This window comes from Vanessa cardui, chromosome 15 (genome assembly GCF_905220365.1).
Source record: "Vanessa cardui chromosome 15, ilVanCard2.1, whole genome shotgun sequence".
NCBI lineage: Eukaryota > Metazoa > Arthropoda > Insecta > Lepidoptera > Nymphalidae > Vanessa > Vanessa cardui.
The window spans coordinates 10,685,506-10,701,257 of NC_061137.1; the positions used below are offsets into that span (position 1 = coordinate 10,685,506).

General features: G+C 30.3%; 1 protein-coding gene across 1 annotated transcript in view; it reads left to right on the forward strand.

The window, feature by feature from the left end:
• Positions 1 to 1,250: 1,250 nt before the first annotated feature.
• LOC124535776 (UDP-glucosyltransferase 2) overlaps positions 1,251 to 15,752 on the forward strand; it is a 59,044-nt gene continuing 44,542 nt past the window's right edge. The window contains exons 1-2 of the mRNA XM_047112106.1: positions 1,251 to 1,381; positions 14,568 to 14,683. Of these exons, the coding sequence (XP_046968062.1) occupies positions 14,681 to 14,683 (3 nt within the window). The 5' untranslated portion in view covers positions 1,251 to 1,381; positions 14,568 to 14,680. The remainder of the gene's footprint in view (positions 1,382 to 14,567; positions 14,684 to 15,752) is intronic.

The following is a 15,752-nucleotide window of genomic DNA, read 5'->3' on the forward strand; positions in this document are numbered from 1 at the left end:
AAAATTATAATATTGCAAGCACTTATGATTGCAAGAATAAATAAATGAATAAATATTGGACAACATCACATCCATTACTCTGATCCCAATGTAAGTAGTTAAAGCACTTGTGTTATGGAAAATCAGAAGTTACGAAGGTACCACAAACACCCAGACCCAACACAATATAGAAAACTAATGAATTTTCTCGAATCAGGAATCGAACCCGGGACCTCGGAGTGGCGTACCCATGAAAACCGGTGTACACACAACTCGACCACGGAGGTCGTCAAATTATTTTTCAATTCAAAAGTGCAGTGATCTATTAGTCTTACATTTATTAATTTTAATGTTTATTTCTTTTTGGTGTATTATTGTTGAATATAGTTTAAATAGCGATTTTTATTATATTCAATATTTCGGTTATTATAAGTCTCTATTTCAGAAGAAATTGGGAAATAATATCTGTTACGATTAAATATTTTTACATTTCATAAGGTATGTGCTAATTTCGTTTTAAACAAACGCCGTATGTGTTATTTACGTAGTATGAATAAAAATCTATTCATATGAAGCTTAAAATGTTTGTTCTCTGACTTATGAATTTTTGAACGACACTGATGTGAAGTACGAAAGTGTGCCTTACGTTCGAAAAAGTTTTTTCATCTTATTTTAGCAAACATTTTTATTACCTATTATATGATAGTTTACGGAATCAAAATAGTCAGCGTTTTGCTGTTAAGATAATTGAATAGGGATTCATTTTGTACTTTTTAAAAATGTATTTAATGTATGACAGAACCGTAAAAATTCGCTTGTCAGTAAGTTTCATTCATTCATTCAGTGAGTTTCATTCAGTATATAATTAATATGAAATCAAAAGACTTATTTCCATTGTTTCCGGATAATTAATAGAAAAAGTATTTTGAAGGAAACCTAAAAAACTAACATTGTGATTATAATAATATTGATAGTGTATACTATAACAGATTAGCTCGAGTATGAATATGTTTGACAAATACACTAATTTGTTGATTCCCTTTGCCTTGTTATTACTTTTTAAAATAAATTCTAGGCCATATTTTTCGATTCATGTATTATTTGTATAGTTTTTTATTATTTCATTATCAATAAATTGTATAATTAACATGTGTGTTGTATATTTGGTACTGTTATACCTTATAAAAGTGTCTTAATTACATAATGCTTGCCAATTAACATGAGGTCTGAAATTGTCAACATTTCAACAATACCACATGTGTCGGTCACCACACTGGTGAGAGAAGGAAGCGTGGTAGGGCTGTTTGTGTCGGAACCGCGCGGTAATCGCACGCGCAATCGATTTGAATTTCGAACGGTTGTGATTTTTTTTTTATTATTTATGAAAGCGCTTTGGATACATGTAAGTTTATACCTGTTTACGGATTTTATTAATAAAATTAGTCGTTTATAAATATTTTATTCTTAAATAAATATTTGTAATAAAAAAAAAGTTTCTTAATTTAGTAAGTCATAATCAGATACGGTTTTTAAATGCAGTTTTTGCAATGAGCGGAACTAACAAGATAAAACATTTAAATAAAAGTAATTAGTTAGATACGAATTGTTAATTTAAAACAGAGATTGCTTCATATTATTCGGACAATGTTTTTATTTTGACAACGAAATAACGAAAATTGTAGTTACTAAATTTAAAAAAAATGTTAGCGACGAAGTGTTTTTAATTTAGATTTTATTTTAAATAAACAAAATCGCGATTTATACTTTTTTAATTATTTAAATATAATGTATTCTGCTCTCAATTCAATTTTTGGTATATAAGTAGCAAATTTTAAAATTAGAAGACTGTAAGATAATTATAACGTGTATAAAAATACTTCTATATTATATAATATATATAAGTAAAAAATATAAATAAAATTTATTATATTTTTATTCTAAGGTTACTTTTTCGATAAGACTGGCTAATTGTACAAATCCATAATGCCATAATAATAATTTGAAAAGTTTTGTAATTCCTGCTTTTAATATACTATTAGATCTATTATCATATAACGGGTAATGTAGCTCAAGTAATTATTGCTATATTTATTAGATTTTCGTAAGCTGCAAAGTATAGTATAATTTGAAACATAGTACCTCCAAGAATTATGTTTTCAGTGGGTCCAAAATGGGTGAACTCAGTTTTGCCTATTGACTTTTCGATAACGCGTGTTGATTCTAAAGAGGTTACAATTTTTTGAATAAAAACTTTTTGATTCGAAATATTTTTCTATGATTTTCCTGAAGATATCTCTTGACCCACTGAACTAGTTCAGTATTCTAGAAACTAGATAGACTAACTACTAGTGCAACTTGCAAGGCTAATTCAAGTAAATAGCCAAGACGAATCATATTTATGACATTCCAACAATTAATATTAATAATAATGAGCGAAATAAATGCGACCGATAAAATACACATTTAAAATCATGTATATATATGTATGTATATATTTTTAGTCTAGTACAAGTTGGTTATAACCGATAGGCACGGAACTGACCGGTAGAATAACTGGTACGAAACAAGGTACGATAAATATTTTGTACTTATAAACTTTTTTTTTAATTTTAGATGTTAAAAAAAGTTTGTATATATTTTTTAAGTGTATTCCTACACTTTATAGAAATGGCTAAGGATTTTTTTTGTAACGTTGATATTGAATATTTTATATATTAAAAATAAACATTTGGCATCCTTTAATAAATATTATGGTATTTAATTTTTTTTAATATATTTATTTAACCACAATGTTTAATAAACTTACGAATATCTTAGTGTCAATATCGCACATTAAAAAAATCGAACTTGTTAAAAATATCCTTTTTTTGTTTGATTATTGTATTGTGTTTGATTATCTCCAACTTTAAATTAAAACTAATAACGTCAAGAATAAATATTATTCTTCAATTTGTAAAAGATATAACTTATATTTACAATTGATGTATTTAGTGTATTTTTTTATATAAATGCTATAATGGTATAAATATAACTATTATTATATTAGTAAAATACATCATTTCTTTAAAAAATTTTAATATAAATGTAGAGACATTTATAGTAAAGAAAAATTTTTATATAAGATTTTAAATTAACATGGTTATTTTTATTATTAAAGTTATTAATTTCGGGATATTTACCATGTTTTTTATTTTTGTTCGGTGGAACTCGATATTTCGACATTATCTACGAATTTCTTGTTCAACAAGACATTCGTAGACGATGAAATTTTTAATTTTTTTTTTCTCATCTTACTTAGACTGAACTATTTCAGACTCTATAGTCTGATTACTTATATATGTCAAAATTGAGAGCACTTTGAAAAAAGAATCGCCAGTAGAGTAAGCTGGAAATTAAAAATTTAACTTTTAATCGTGATCGATATCTTATATCGAATTAAAAATATGACAGTGAACATATTTTGTTCATTTTTTCTTTGAGTACGTACATTCGTTCTTTAAGTACGTAAGTAAATACAAGTTAATTATTAAAATACTAAATACTGTTTCTTTTCGCGAGGTATAACTCTTTTCTACTTCGTCGATATGACCTAGCGTGATGTTACAATACATACTTATAAACCTTCTTAATAAACGTACTACCTAACGCAATTAGAACTGATGACTCTTAATATAATAAATTTCGAACACATTAATAAAACTGTCATTTTATTCATATTAATATAGATATAGATAATAATATTCATAGAATCAATACGAGATTTATTTTGACTCGTCAAACGGATTAATCTGGCGGGTTAGTTGGAAGATAATCAGCTTACGTAGTCTTGAGGCGCGAAAACACGTTAAACGTGATGACAAAATACCCAAGTTCAGATATAATACCTCACACTAATTCTATTACAAAATATGTAGTACTTATTACTTAGTAAGTCGTGAATAGGTTATCTTAATCAGCCCATCTACTGAAAACACAAAATAATAATTCAAATAAGTGGTGGTTGAAACGATTTATCTGGCAGAGAACTAATGAGAATGATAAATTTGTCGATAATTAATTGTATCATAAAATTCATCTAAACATTACCCTTTTACTACGCGTAATATTAAGTATTCAAATTATTTAAAAAGTAAATTAATGGTGTTCTGTTCTTTTATTGAACATAGATTGTCAATTGATTGTTTTTGAATGTTTTATTTTTTTAAATTAAGAAGCTTATGTACAACTGTTAGTGGTCTTTATCTGCATTCGTAAATTCAGTTATGAAGTTCTCAACCAAACAAATAGATAATGATCTTCAGAATTTTGAATTTCCAATTTACTAAACAACGCTACCGAACATACTTAAACACTCTTTAGTTAATCTAACATACAGAATAATAAGATTTTTTTATTAATTACTAAACAAAATTAACATATATAAAGTTATTCAACTTATTGTTAGAGGGTCTTTAATTTAACACGTCTTGTTTTCTCGATGTTGTGTGAAAATTTTTACAGATATCAAGCGTCACTTAAATTAGCGAATTAATTTTAATGCTATTAACACATTATGACTTAGATCCTGTTAAAGGATAGATATTTTATTCATGTTTCCTCTGATAATCTGGAAACGATTTTGTTGTTATTATTACAACCTAGATTCTGTGTTGGGTGATAGATAGGACAGGCGCTGTTGAATCAGGCGGTAGGGCCTATATAGTCTTTTCTATACTCCTGATAACGTGTGACCAAAATCTTATGATGATCGACTGATTGAAAGTGTAACAAGCAAATTAATAAAGTCGAGTCAAAGTGAAAAATCTTTATTTAGTGTAGATATATTACTCTTAGTTCGTAATGGTCAAAAATCTATCAACAGTTCGGAAATTAACACCTCGGACTTGAGAAGAAACTGTGATATAAAATCGAAGTTTATTTTTTAATTTTATATTACAAGAATTGTTTTCATACAATAACAATCAATATATATTTTATATAATAAATTAAAAAACAAACAAACTTACTTTGATATTTATAAAATTAATAATGATTGGGAAATGAAATAATGATTAAATTATAAACAGTTTCCCGATGAATGTTGAGATATGACGCTTAAATGATTTAATTTCATTTTAGTTTTTTACGTTTTTAAATTTAAATGTCAAATTTATTTCGTGACATTTTGTATCTGTGGTTGAGATATTTGTATCGCCTGTTCACATTTTTAATTCCTTACAGTTTTAGGCTGTATGTTATTGAGTTTACTTTAATAGTAATTTATTTTATATTTTGGCTTTGATAGATTTTGAACAAAGCCTAGCTGTCTCCGTAGAGACACACTTATTAATTATATATCCAAACAGTAATAATTTCTAGTGCTATGTTTCGGGTTGAAAGATGAGAAACATATTATCCTCAGAAGGATATATTAGTCATAATATATTAGTTGTCTTACTTAGTGGTGTATTGATGGTATAAGAGAAGATTAATATTTTTATTTCACCAGTCTCTATGGAGGTCAACATATGCTTGTACTTTTGACAAATTAAAAAAGTAAATAGTATATTAATACAGTCATGATAAAATGTGTTTTTGACAGAGATGATATAATGAATGAATGCTGAATGAATGAATATTGAATATATATTTCATGAAATGATTCTATTTGTAAACAATCATATTAATGTAGAATATGTAAACGCTGACTGTATTACTTTTGTTAGTATCAACTCATTCGTAATTTGAAAAATTAAAAAAAAATACATTATATTAAGATAATATAATATAATTGGGTATTTAATAATAAACATACATAATAGCAACAGAAATTTGATTATTTCATAATATAAGTACATACATACTTGGCAAAATAAAGGTAACAATTTACCATAGACAAAATTATTAATTTTTATATTTTAAATATGTTATCAACATTCTGCCAGTTACAAATCGCATTATACACATATATTATTGTTTTGTAAAGCTCGAACGCAACTTTAATGACTTTAGACTCAAATGTTAGGTTACGTAAGTATTATATTGTGTAACCATAACTTACCGCTCTAGTACCCTAGGAAAAAGCAGGAAATACATCGGATCTAACGGGTTTGCTGTTACGTGGCCACACAGCAGCATCAATCGATGTTGCATTAAGCACTACATCATATCATGTCTGCGTTTGACTAAGTCTAGATAGGATTTATTTAAAAAATATCATGTCATAACACAAGCTTTTAAATTTCATTATCTTTTGTTTTTATAATAACTGTCGAATAGTGTGTCCATCGGTTTTCGTAAGTACTATGAGGTCCCGGGTTCGCTGCCCAGCCGAGGCGACGTAGAAAAAGTTCGTTAGTTTTCCATGATGTCTTATGTCTGGGTGTTTGTGGTACCGTCGTTACTTCTGATATTCTATAACACAAGTGCTTTAGCTACTTATATTGGGATCAGAGTAATGTATATGATGTTGTCTAATATTTATTTATTATAAGTTGCACTAAGCACGGATAAATAATAAAATAATGTCCGTACAAAATGGTGGAGCTATATACCGTGACGTCACAAACCGAAATACCAAACCTTATAATAGGTATTTTGTCAGTTCTCTGTATCTTGTCTTGTCAAGTCGGTTAAGATTTGTCGACCTTGAATGCTATCACGTTTGATTTATTTTTGTACATTTAACAAACAACTTGAAGTGACAAGACATTTGTCCTATAGAGAGAGCAAGGGCGTATTACTAGTTTTTATGCATACAAGACTTCTAGTCTAGTCCAGTCCTAATCTTTTATCGATATTTGTATCCATTCCATGTTCATTTTTAAGTCAAAAGAATGATATTGTTAAACCATTAGAACCGTTTAGTTTAGTAGTTATTCTTCCGTCAAATAACAGTACTCAGTAGTGTTGTGTTCCGGTTTGAAGGGTGAGTGAACCAGTGTAACTACAGGCACAAGGGACATAACACCTTAGTTCCCAAGGTTGGTGGCACATTAATGATGTAAAGAATAGTTAATATTTCTTACAGCGTCATTGTTTATGGGTGATGGTGACCTCAGGTGGCTCATATGCTCGTCCGCCAACCTACATCATAAAAAGAAAAAAAAAGAGTAGGATTTGTATGCAAACGGTTGTAGTAATAAGCATGCTCATTTCAATGTAATGAAAATATTGGATGAAGGGAGATCGCTCTGAGCACGCCTAAAATGGATTGCTTGAAGTGTACATTTAAGCATGCTTGTTACCGGAACACATATTAGTAGCATGCTAGTTTCAACAATACTTAAAAGAATGCTTTTTAAATATTCTTTACTCATAATAGCTAAAGGACTAAGATTATTATGCTTCTCCAATAATACTATGATATTATGCTATTAATTTTTAATTACAGTTATGCATTCACATAACTATGTGTTACTTATTTTTATATTTTATATATTTAATAAAAGAGATAGTTGCGATGAGGTTGTATATGTCATTTATATGTTGTTAGGCGACTACTCCGTATCTCATTTTGTGATGAATTTCTATTAAATGGGTTTCGACACGTTGGGACAAGTTTTTGCATATAATTTTCGAAACTAATAGCATCTCTAGTAATTTTAAAACCGGTAAGTAACGATGCTTCTGACTTTAGCATAGAATTTGATTATGGGAAGATACGAAACGAAATATATTATGAATACTAGTTGTAGCCCGCGCCTTTTCTCGCATTTTGGTTGATTGTTATATGTCGGGCAAAAAAGTAGCCTATGTCCTTCTTTGGAGTTCGGTTTTCTTTTCATACCAACAACAACAACAACAGCCTGTAAATTCCCACTGCTGGGCTAAAGGCCTCCTCTCCCTGTAAGGAAAAGGTTTAGAACATATTCCACCACGCTGTTCCAATGCGGGTTGGTGGAATACACATGTGGCAGAATTTCTATGAAATTTGTCACATGCAGGTTTCCTCACGATGTTTTCCTTCACCGCTGAGCACGAGATGAATTATAAAGACAAATTAAGCACATGAATCAGCGGTGCTTGCCTGGGTTTGAACCCGCAATCATCGGTTAAGATGCACGCGTTCTAACCACTAGGCCATCTCGACTCTTAATCTATATAAATCTATATACATATATAAATGTAAAATACCAATAATTGATTATACATTTAACAGAAATATTATCCCTTAGGGGGTAATAGTTTGTGTTTTACAAATTAATTAAATGTAAAGCAGGAGGTTCAGCCAGAAATGTATAATTTACGCGGTTAAATCCTAAACCTATGCTAACTATTATCTTTTGAGTATTTATCTATCTATAAAGACTGTCAAAGCTGAGAACGCATCGACCATAAAATTTTAACAAAAAGAAAAATCGACTTCAAACAAAACACTATTTTAAAACAAATGAATATGCACGAAAAAGTAATAAAAATAATTGCGTATTCAACATATTTTTTAGAGTCTTCCTAAGTTAAATGAAATGAAAAATATTAGACTACTTAAAAGTCGATTAACGATTATATCATGTAGTTATAGTTATTGGTATATTTGGAGCCGGTGTCACCCACGGTGCCCTTGCCCCAACAATAAAAAAAAAGAAGCGATACGAGCCCCTTGATTGATCCAGTATATTATTGTGTAAAAGCTAATTTGTAAAAAACATATTTGTTAAAGTATTCTCGTATTGTTTTTTGATAGATATACTGTAGGGTTTTATTGGCTGACACCGACTCCAAATATAACAATAATTATAACTACATGATATAATCGTTAATCGACTTTTAAGTAGTCTAATATTTTTCATTTCATTTAACTTAGGAAGACTCTAAAAAATATGTTGAATACGCAATTATTTTTATTACTTTTTCGTGCATATTCATTTGTTTTAAAATAGTGTTTTGTTTGAAGTCGGTTTTTCTTTTTGTTAAAATTTTATTTATTTTTTGATTTTAAGTGAAGCTGATGTTGACTAATTTTTTTTAATATGGATAGATTAAGCGTTCCGTTTATATGAGTCAGAAACTACTTCGAGGACAATTTCAAAGGAAACTTGCGAATAAAGCAAAAATAGACTTTCGAAAATGCGGATTTAATACGTCACGCGGCGTAAACTACAAGGATCCCTCGAAAGAGCTGTAATCGAACTCAGCAAAAAACTTTGAAAAAGACCAACTATATTTCGTACATCATATGACATCACATCACATACACAAAATTTGATTAAAGATAGTAAAAAATTCTGCCCCATATCGCACCCTAACTGCGAGCCGTATAGGAGTTCCATCACTACATAGTATAAAACAAAGTCGCTTTCTCTGTCCCTATATCTTTAAATCTACGCAACGGATTTTGATGCGGTTTTTTTTAAAAGATAGTGTGATTCAAGGGGAAGGTTTGTGTATATAATACATGAACAATATAGTAAAGAAACACTGATAATTTTAGAAGTTTGCGATGTGATGTCGTATATAAACAAATTCTGTAGTATATTTAGTATCAGTATTGCACCCGTGCGAAGCCGGGGTGGGTAGCTAGTTGATATTAATATTCGACTATGATAATTACATAAACATAACCACATTACGGAAGGTGACTCAAATATCCAAATAACCTATAAATAAAAGATTCGACCGAGTATCGCTAACGTGCTCCTCAGAATTGTTCCGTTCCCTTCCGTTCCGTTACTTTGTCATGGATCCTGTGCTCAGAACCTTACCAAACTTTCACCAAATTACCCTTGAAGTATATATTTTATAATAAAAAAAGAATTATCAAAATTGGTTAACGTGATTTTCAGTTATTCACCTATTTGTCGCGTATATACATAATGCAAATTTAAGACTTATGTCGTTTTCACATGGATACCATCATCGGAAAAAAAAATAAAAAAAATGGGACCCCACGGGAAGCACTACCTTTCAAACAAAAAAAAAATTATCAAAATCGGTCCACCCAGTGAAAAGTTATGAGGTAACAAACATAAAAAAAAAAAAAATACAGACGAATTGATAACCTCCTCCTTTTGGAAGTCGGTTGAAAATGGCCACTATTTTGGTCGATGCGTTCTCAGCTTTATTTACACGTACACTAGGAGAATAGTATGGCGTTTGGCGAGTGTCAGGCGTAGCTGTTACGCACACAGAGATAATAAAGTTGATTCGTTTGCTTTACTTATTTTATATTGCAACACTGTATTATAAATAATCTGCCTTTTTTATCTTTTATTGAGTAATACGTAATATCGAAAAATGACTCTACTAAATCGTCTTATGGATATTTGGGTACCAATATGTTAGATCTTAGCTTACCTTAGAATGAATCTAACATAGGCTTATGAAAAAACTAGTGATTTTATCATACTTTGTTTTTTTTTTTAATTACTGTTTTAAAAAATTTATGAAAAGTTAAAAATTCCAATGCAAACTGTCACTTCTCTAGCCCAATGTAAATAAACGCGTAATGCCCGCGACACACTGACACCGCTTCGGATTACGTATTCGGTACAGAAGTGTGCCATCATTCTTATGTCTCATACTTTATGTGTTACTGAACTGTGCTTTATAACTTTTCATATTTATAAAAAAAAAATGAATTAACGTACGCAATTTAAATACAGATAAAAAATATAAAATGTTGTAATAGGCGTAAGCTACAAGCAAAGATTTATGATTTAAAATATGTTTCCACAGAGTATGTTGCATTATATTACGAAAAAGGTTTAATATGGCTTTAAAATTTATATCATAATTCACGTACGCATAACTTACAGACTATCGTCTCTGTGTTTTAAAACGCTATAAGAAAATAATCTGCCTGAATATTAACGATCGGTTGTCTGATTAGCCTCATCCCTTCTTGCCAATACTTTTTGTAACCACAATCCTATTATTTTATTTAAATGAGCATAGCTATGTTTTAATCCGGTCTGTCTAACGAGCGAAAGTTTTAAATTTTAGCGTGCCGAATTTCGAATTTTAAACTAATCCAGAACCGCTCGCGAGTGATTTCCCCTGAGTCAAAAAAAGACCAAAAATGGGTGCTCGCTGGCCTAGACTATTCCGTTTTGTTAACTTTAAAGGGTGACACGTCTGTAAAAATATCGGATTGGATCTAAATAATAATTACGAGGACAGAATTACTCATTACTATTTGTGTGTTTGAATGACCAAGGGACGATTAGATCGTAAAAAATAAAATTATGCATACCTAATGCTTTCTTAAAAAGTCTCCGTATTAGTGAGGAAATTATTTACAATACATACTGTTAATATAACCAGATACACAACTTATTAATTTATCTATTTCGTTCTTTACCGGGGGCACTCAGGGCATGTTCCCAGGACCCCTTCCCTGAGAGGGCTCCGAAGGACCAACAATGTCTTTCTCACGTTGACTGCTATGCATATTTCCGAAATTGCCATATTTGTAAGAAATAACGAAGAGCAAATTTTATTTGTACAAGTTAGTAAATATCTAATATCTACCAAAGGGCCTCAGCATAGCTTGTGACGGCTTTAAATCTATCGCCAAACATACCTCGTTGAAAAACACAAATTCAAGAAGCTTTTGAGAAAGTCGAAAATCACCCAATTCCAACAATCAAGCCACATACTAGTGTGTTATTATCTAACATAATTACAGTCGTTGAGATTACAATTGTTCAAATCATCAGAAACACTGATACCGTAAATAGTTAAATACGCCGTAAGTGGTTAGAACATTACGATGATATCAATATGCGTTTATGAGGTTTCATGTCTGTTTGAAGTGAGTGAATGGTGTTGGAACAAAATGTCAAGGTTGAATTTAGGTGAGTCGTTTTATGTGTAACGTTTGAGTGAAACGTTTCATACAACAACATAATTATGGATCAAACTAAGAACCTCCTTTTTTTCGAATCGGTTAAAGCACCAAAACCTTCTCCTGAATGTAACAAATACTTTTCTGAAAACCGCATCCAAATAGCTTTATCCGAACGCGAGATAATCGCGGACAAACATACCTACATACATACTTACAAACAATCGAACTGTGAACCTCCTTTTTTTGAAGTCGTTTAAAAAAGGTTCAATTTCTCTCATTCATTCTTCCTTGATATTATATGATTTTATTTTAAATTTCATTAGTTACTGCTGTGGTCACGAAATCATGGCTCAGAACGACCTCCCTTGTATACTAAAATTGTAAATCATACCAATTTTTTTGAAACTTTTTTTTTATCAAATTTCACCATTACAGCAAAAATGTTTTTAAAACTTTTTTACGATATGCGTAACCCCTTTTGTGCATAACACGATTTTTAACCTGGTATACTTTTGCAGTGTACAACCGAGGTCGCTCGAGGTCGTTTAACTTATATTATTAAAAAAAAAACAAATTTATCATTGTCTTTGAACCGTATTAAGACGATTTTTCACAATAGTTTATCAATTTGTTAAAAGAATTGAGTCTAGATTTTCAAAACATCTGTTTTATATTTTTCTCGTTGTACTTAAGAGGTTTTTTATCGGCGGCGACTGGAAGTATTACGTTAAAATTTACATTAAGTAATCATTAACTGACCTACAGACAGTATGATATTGCTGCGTATTACGTATTTTATCCCTTTCTTATTTTCTTAATACTCACTGCTACAGTGATTAAAGTATATTAAGAAAATAAACATTACGATTAGATCCTACAGTTTTACAATTTAATATTTCCAAAAAGTAAATAGCCTGTAATATTTCAAAGCTATGTTAGTTTTGAGAAGATTTTGTTTAGAACTCATACCACTACATTGCTCAAATGAGGGTTGGTGGGTGTGCGACTGACCCTGATCAGCCACTCCACTTAACAGGAAATTAAATTAAAGACAAATTAAGCACATAAGTATAAAGTGTTTGACAGGATTGAACGCGTAGTCGTTTAATAGTAAAATGTTTTAGCTACTGATCCATCTCAATTCAGATTATACTTATGATGGCATATTATATAAAAAAAATAAATAATATAAAACCCCACTGATGGTCGTTACAAATAATTACGAAACCAGCACGATTCTCATTTACACCTGGTCGATTTTTAATCTATGTTATATAACATTTATTTTTAAATATAGGAATAAAATTTCGAGAAATCTCTTAATAGCGAATCAAATGTAAAGAGGTTATTAATACGTGTTTTTTTCAACCGACTTCAAAAAGGAGGAGGTTATCAATTCGTCTGTATTTTTTTTAATTGATAGAGCCAAACATTGTGAGATTGAATATATATAATATTCTATTATATACTTTACCCTAAAAAGAGGTTTTAATCAGGTAGTGAAATAATTTCAGATATTATTTTAAATTAAAACAAAATACTGCAACAACTAAGGCACTGTCCTGTTGGGAATAATTTAGGCTCACTTAGTTAAGACTGTAAACTAGAATCACGCGCTAATTTAAAAAAAAAAATTTTATTTATTATTGTCAGTGTTTAATGAATATTTTAATTGGTTTTACGTAATCAAGAAAATGGAAAGCGTATAAAGCTTGGAGTTTCGGAAATAATTGTATTAAGTTAACCCCGTTGTTTTAAAACTGTTAAACTTAATAAACATTACATAACTAGCTGAACCTGCGGCTTTGACCTCGCGAAGATTATAAAACTGTCACACACAAACAGTCACCGCATAAAGTAGCCTGGCTCCTTCCTTAGGACTCAAATTGTCACCACATAAAGTAGCCCGAGTCCTTTCCTAAGGCTCAAATCGTCACCACATAAAGTAGCCCGAGTCCTTCCCTAGGACTCAAATCGTCACCACATAAAGTAGCCTGGGTCCTTCCCCAGGACTCAAATCGTCACCACATAAAGTAGCCTGGGTCCTTCCCCAGGACTCAAATCGTCACCACATAAAGTAGCCCCTAGGACTCGGGGGACTTAAATGATATACATAACAAATTTCTTCTAAATAGGTTGAGTGGTTTGCATTTATGATATAAACATAAAGTAAAAACTAAAAAAGTATAGAATGTCGAAAATACAGTTCAAATAAGATTGTTTTTGCGTGGTTTGTTTATGTTCTACACGTTAGATCCATATTCATATAAATATATATAACATTACCCATTTAAATTTGGTAGGCTTTACGGATGTCTTATTGGTACCACCCATTCATCAGGTATTTTACTACCTAACAGCAATACATAGAATTGATATCTTCCAGTTTGAAGGCTAAGTGATCCAGTGTAACTGAGGTGGTGAATGTTTTTAAAATGCCAATCTATTGACAATGATCACCATTTACAATCACGTGACCCACATGTCAGATTGTCTTCCTTATACAATAATTCATATATTAATTTCACATAACTTTTAACGTTACATATACGTCAATTTGTAGTTTTTTAATATTTGAATTAAAATTTTTAGCTTTTTTTTTTACATGATTAAATAAATTAGATTAAACAGTTTTCTTATTTAATTATAATAATAATGGTAAAAGATTTGCTTAGATTTAATTAAGTTTTAATGTAAATCTATTTTATTACTCGTAATGCAAAAACTCGGCTAACAAAGCATTGCCAAAATCATCTCGGTCAGCGTCACTTCGATTCAGATTCGCTTTCACTAAGTCGTTTTTTTTTTTATTTTGCAGAGTCGAGCAACGAAAGCGAGTGGAGTGCATTCGGCAGTTGTTAGTGTGGTGTGAATTGTTGGTTCTGTGCTAAAAAGTTAAGTGTTGCCAGTTACAACGAAATTAATTTTAAAATGGTGAGCATTAAATTATACTCTAGTTATATTTGTTTTGACTTTAGAATTACCTAAGATTTAGAGTAACGTTCGTTTTATATCTTTTATTTTATTAAATTTAAAAAAATCTTATTATGAAATATAGTAACACGAGAGTCCATAATCGGCGAGTTTTGGATATTGTTTATTATTATTACTTTTAATATAAATAAATTATCACCAAATTGTTTTTTTAAGAAGTCGTTGCCTCATTAACGAGTTAGTTATGTAACTATGGCGCTTGCAACAAACATACACAAGACTAAATATATGTTTACATAATAATACCAATGCTATGTTGCAAATTCGTGTATTTATAAATATTGGCGAATGGATAGTGACAGATAAAATATTCAATTCTGGATGATAAACTTTTTAAATGGTATAGCAGACCGGGCGAAGGAAATCGTTTAAAGCAGGTTTCATAGTATTTTCAAGGTCATCTTCGGATTAAAGATGAGGGACTATATTTGTTGATAGTTAATACTCTAAAGAGTATTTTAAATTTTACTAGAACTACCGTCAAGACTTTTTGTGCTCATTAATGTTATATTTAAAACTTTCCACTGATTACGATCATGACATTTCAAAGTGATTTGTAACATTGAATTTATTTATTTATCTATGAGTCCTCAACAAAGGATAAACACTAATTACACATTCAAAATAAAACGGTATAAAGGTTACACAACTTATGTGCTCCTTCAATTATAGGAGACCACAGCATGCAAGGCTTGGGTAGGTCTCACCCACTTATCAGAATACTGATATTCTACTACTTGAGGGATCAGTGAGAGTGTAATAGCAACATAACTTCATAGCTCCCAAGACCAGTATGAGTGATGGAATAGTTAGTATTTTTCACAACATCACAGTTCTTGTGGTGATGACCACTTATGATCAGTTATCCCATTTCCTCGTATAATATAAGAAAAGACTGATAATACATTTCATTAGCGTATTACTATAATAGTTTTCAACATTCCGCGAATGTGAAGCAAAGCGAGATCGTACAAACATAGTTATGTTGGCATTAAAGAATCTTCATTCG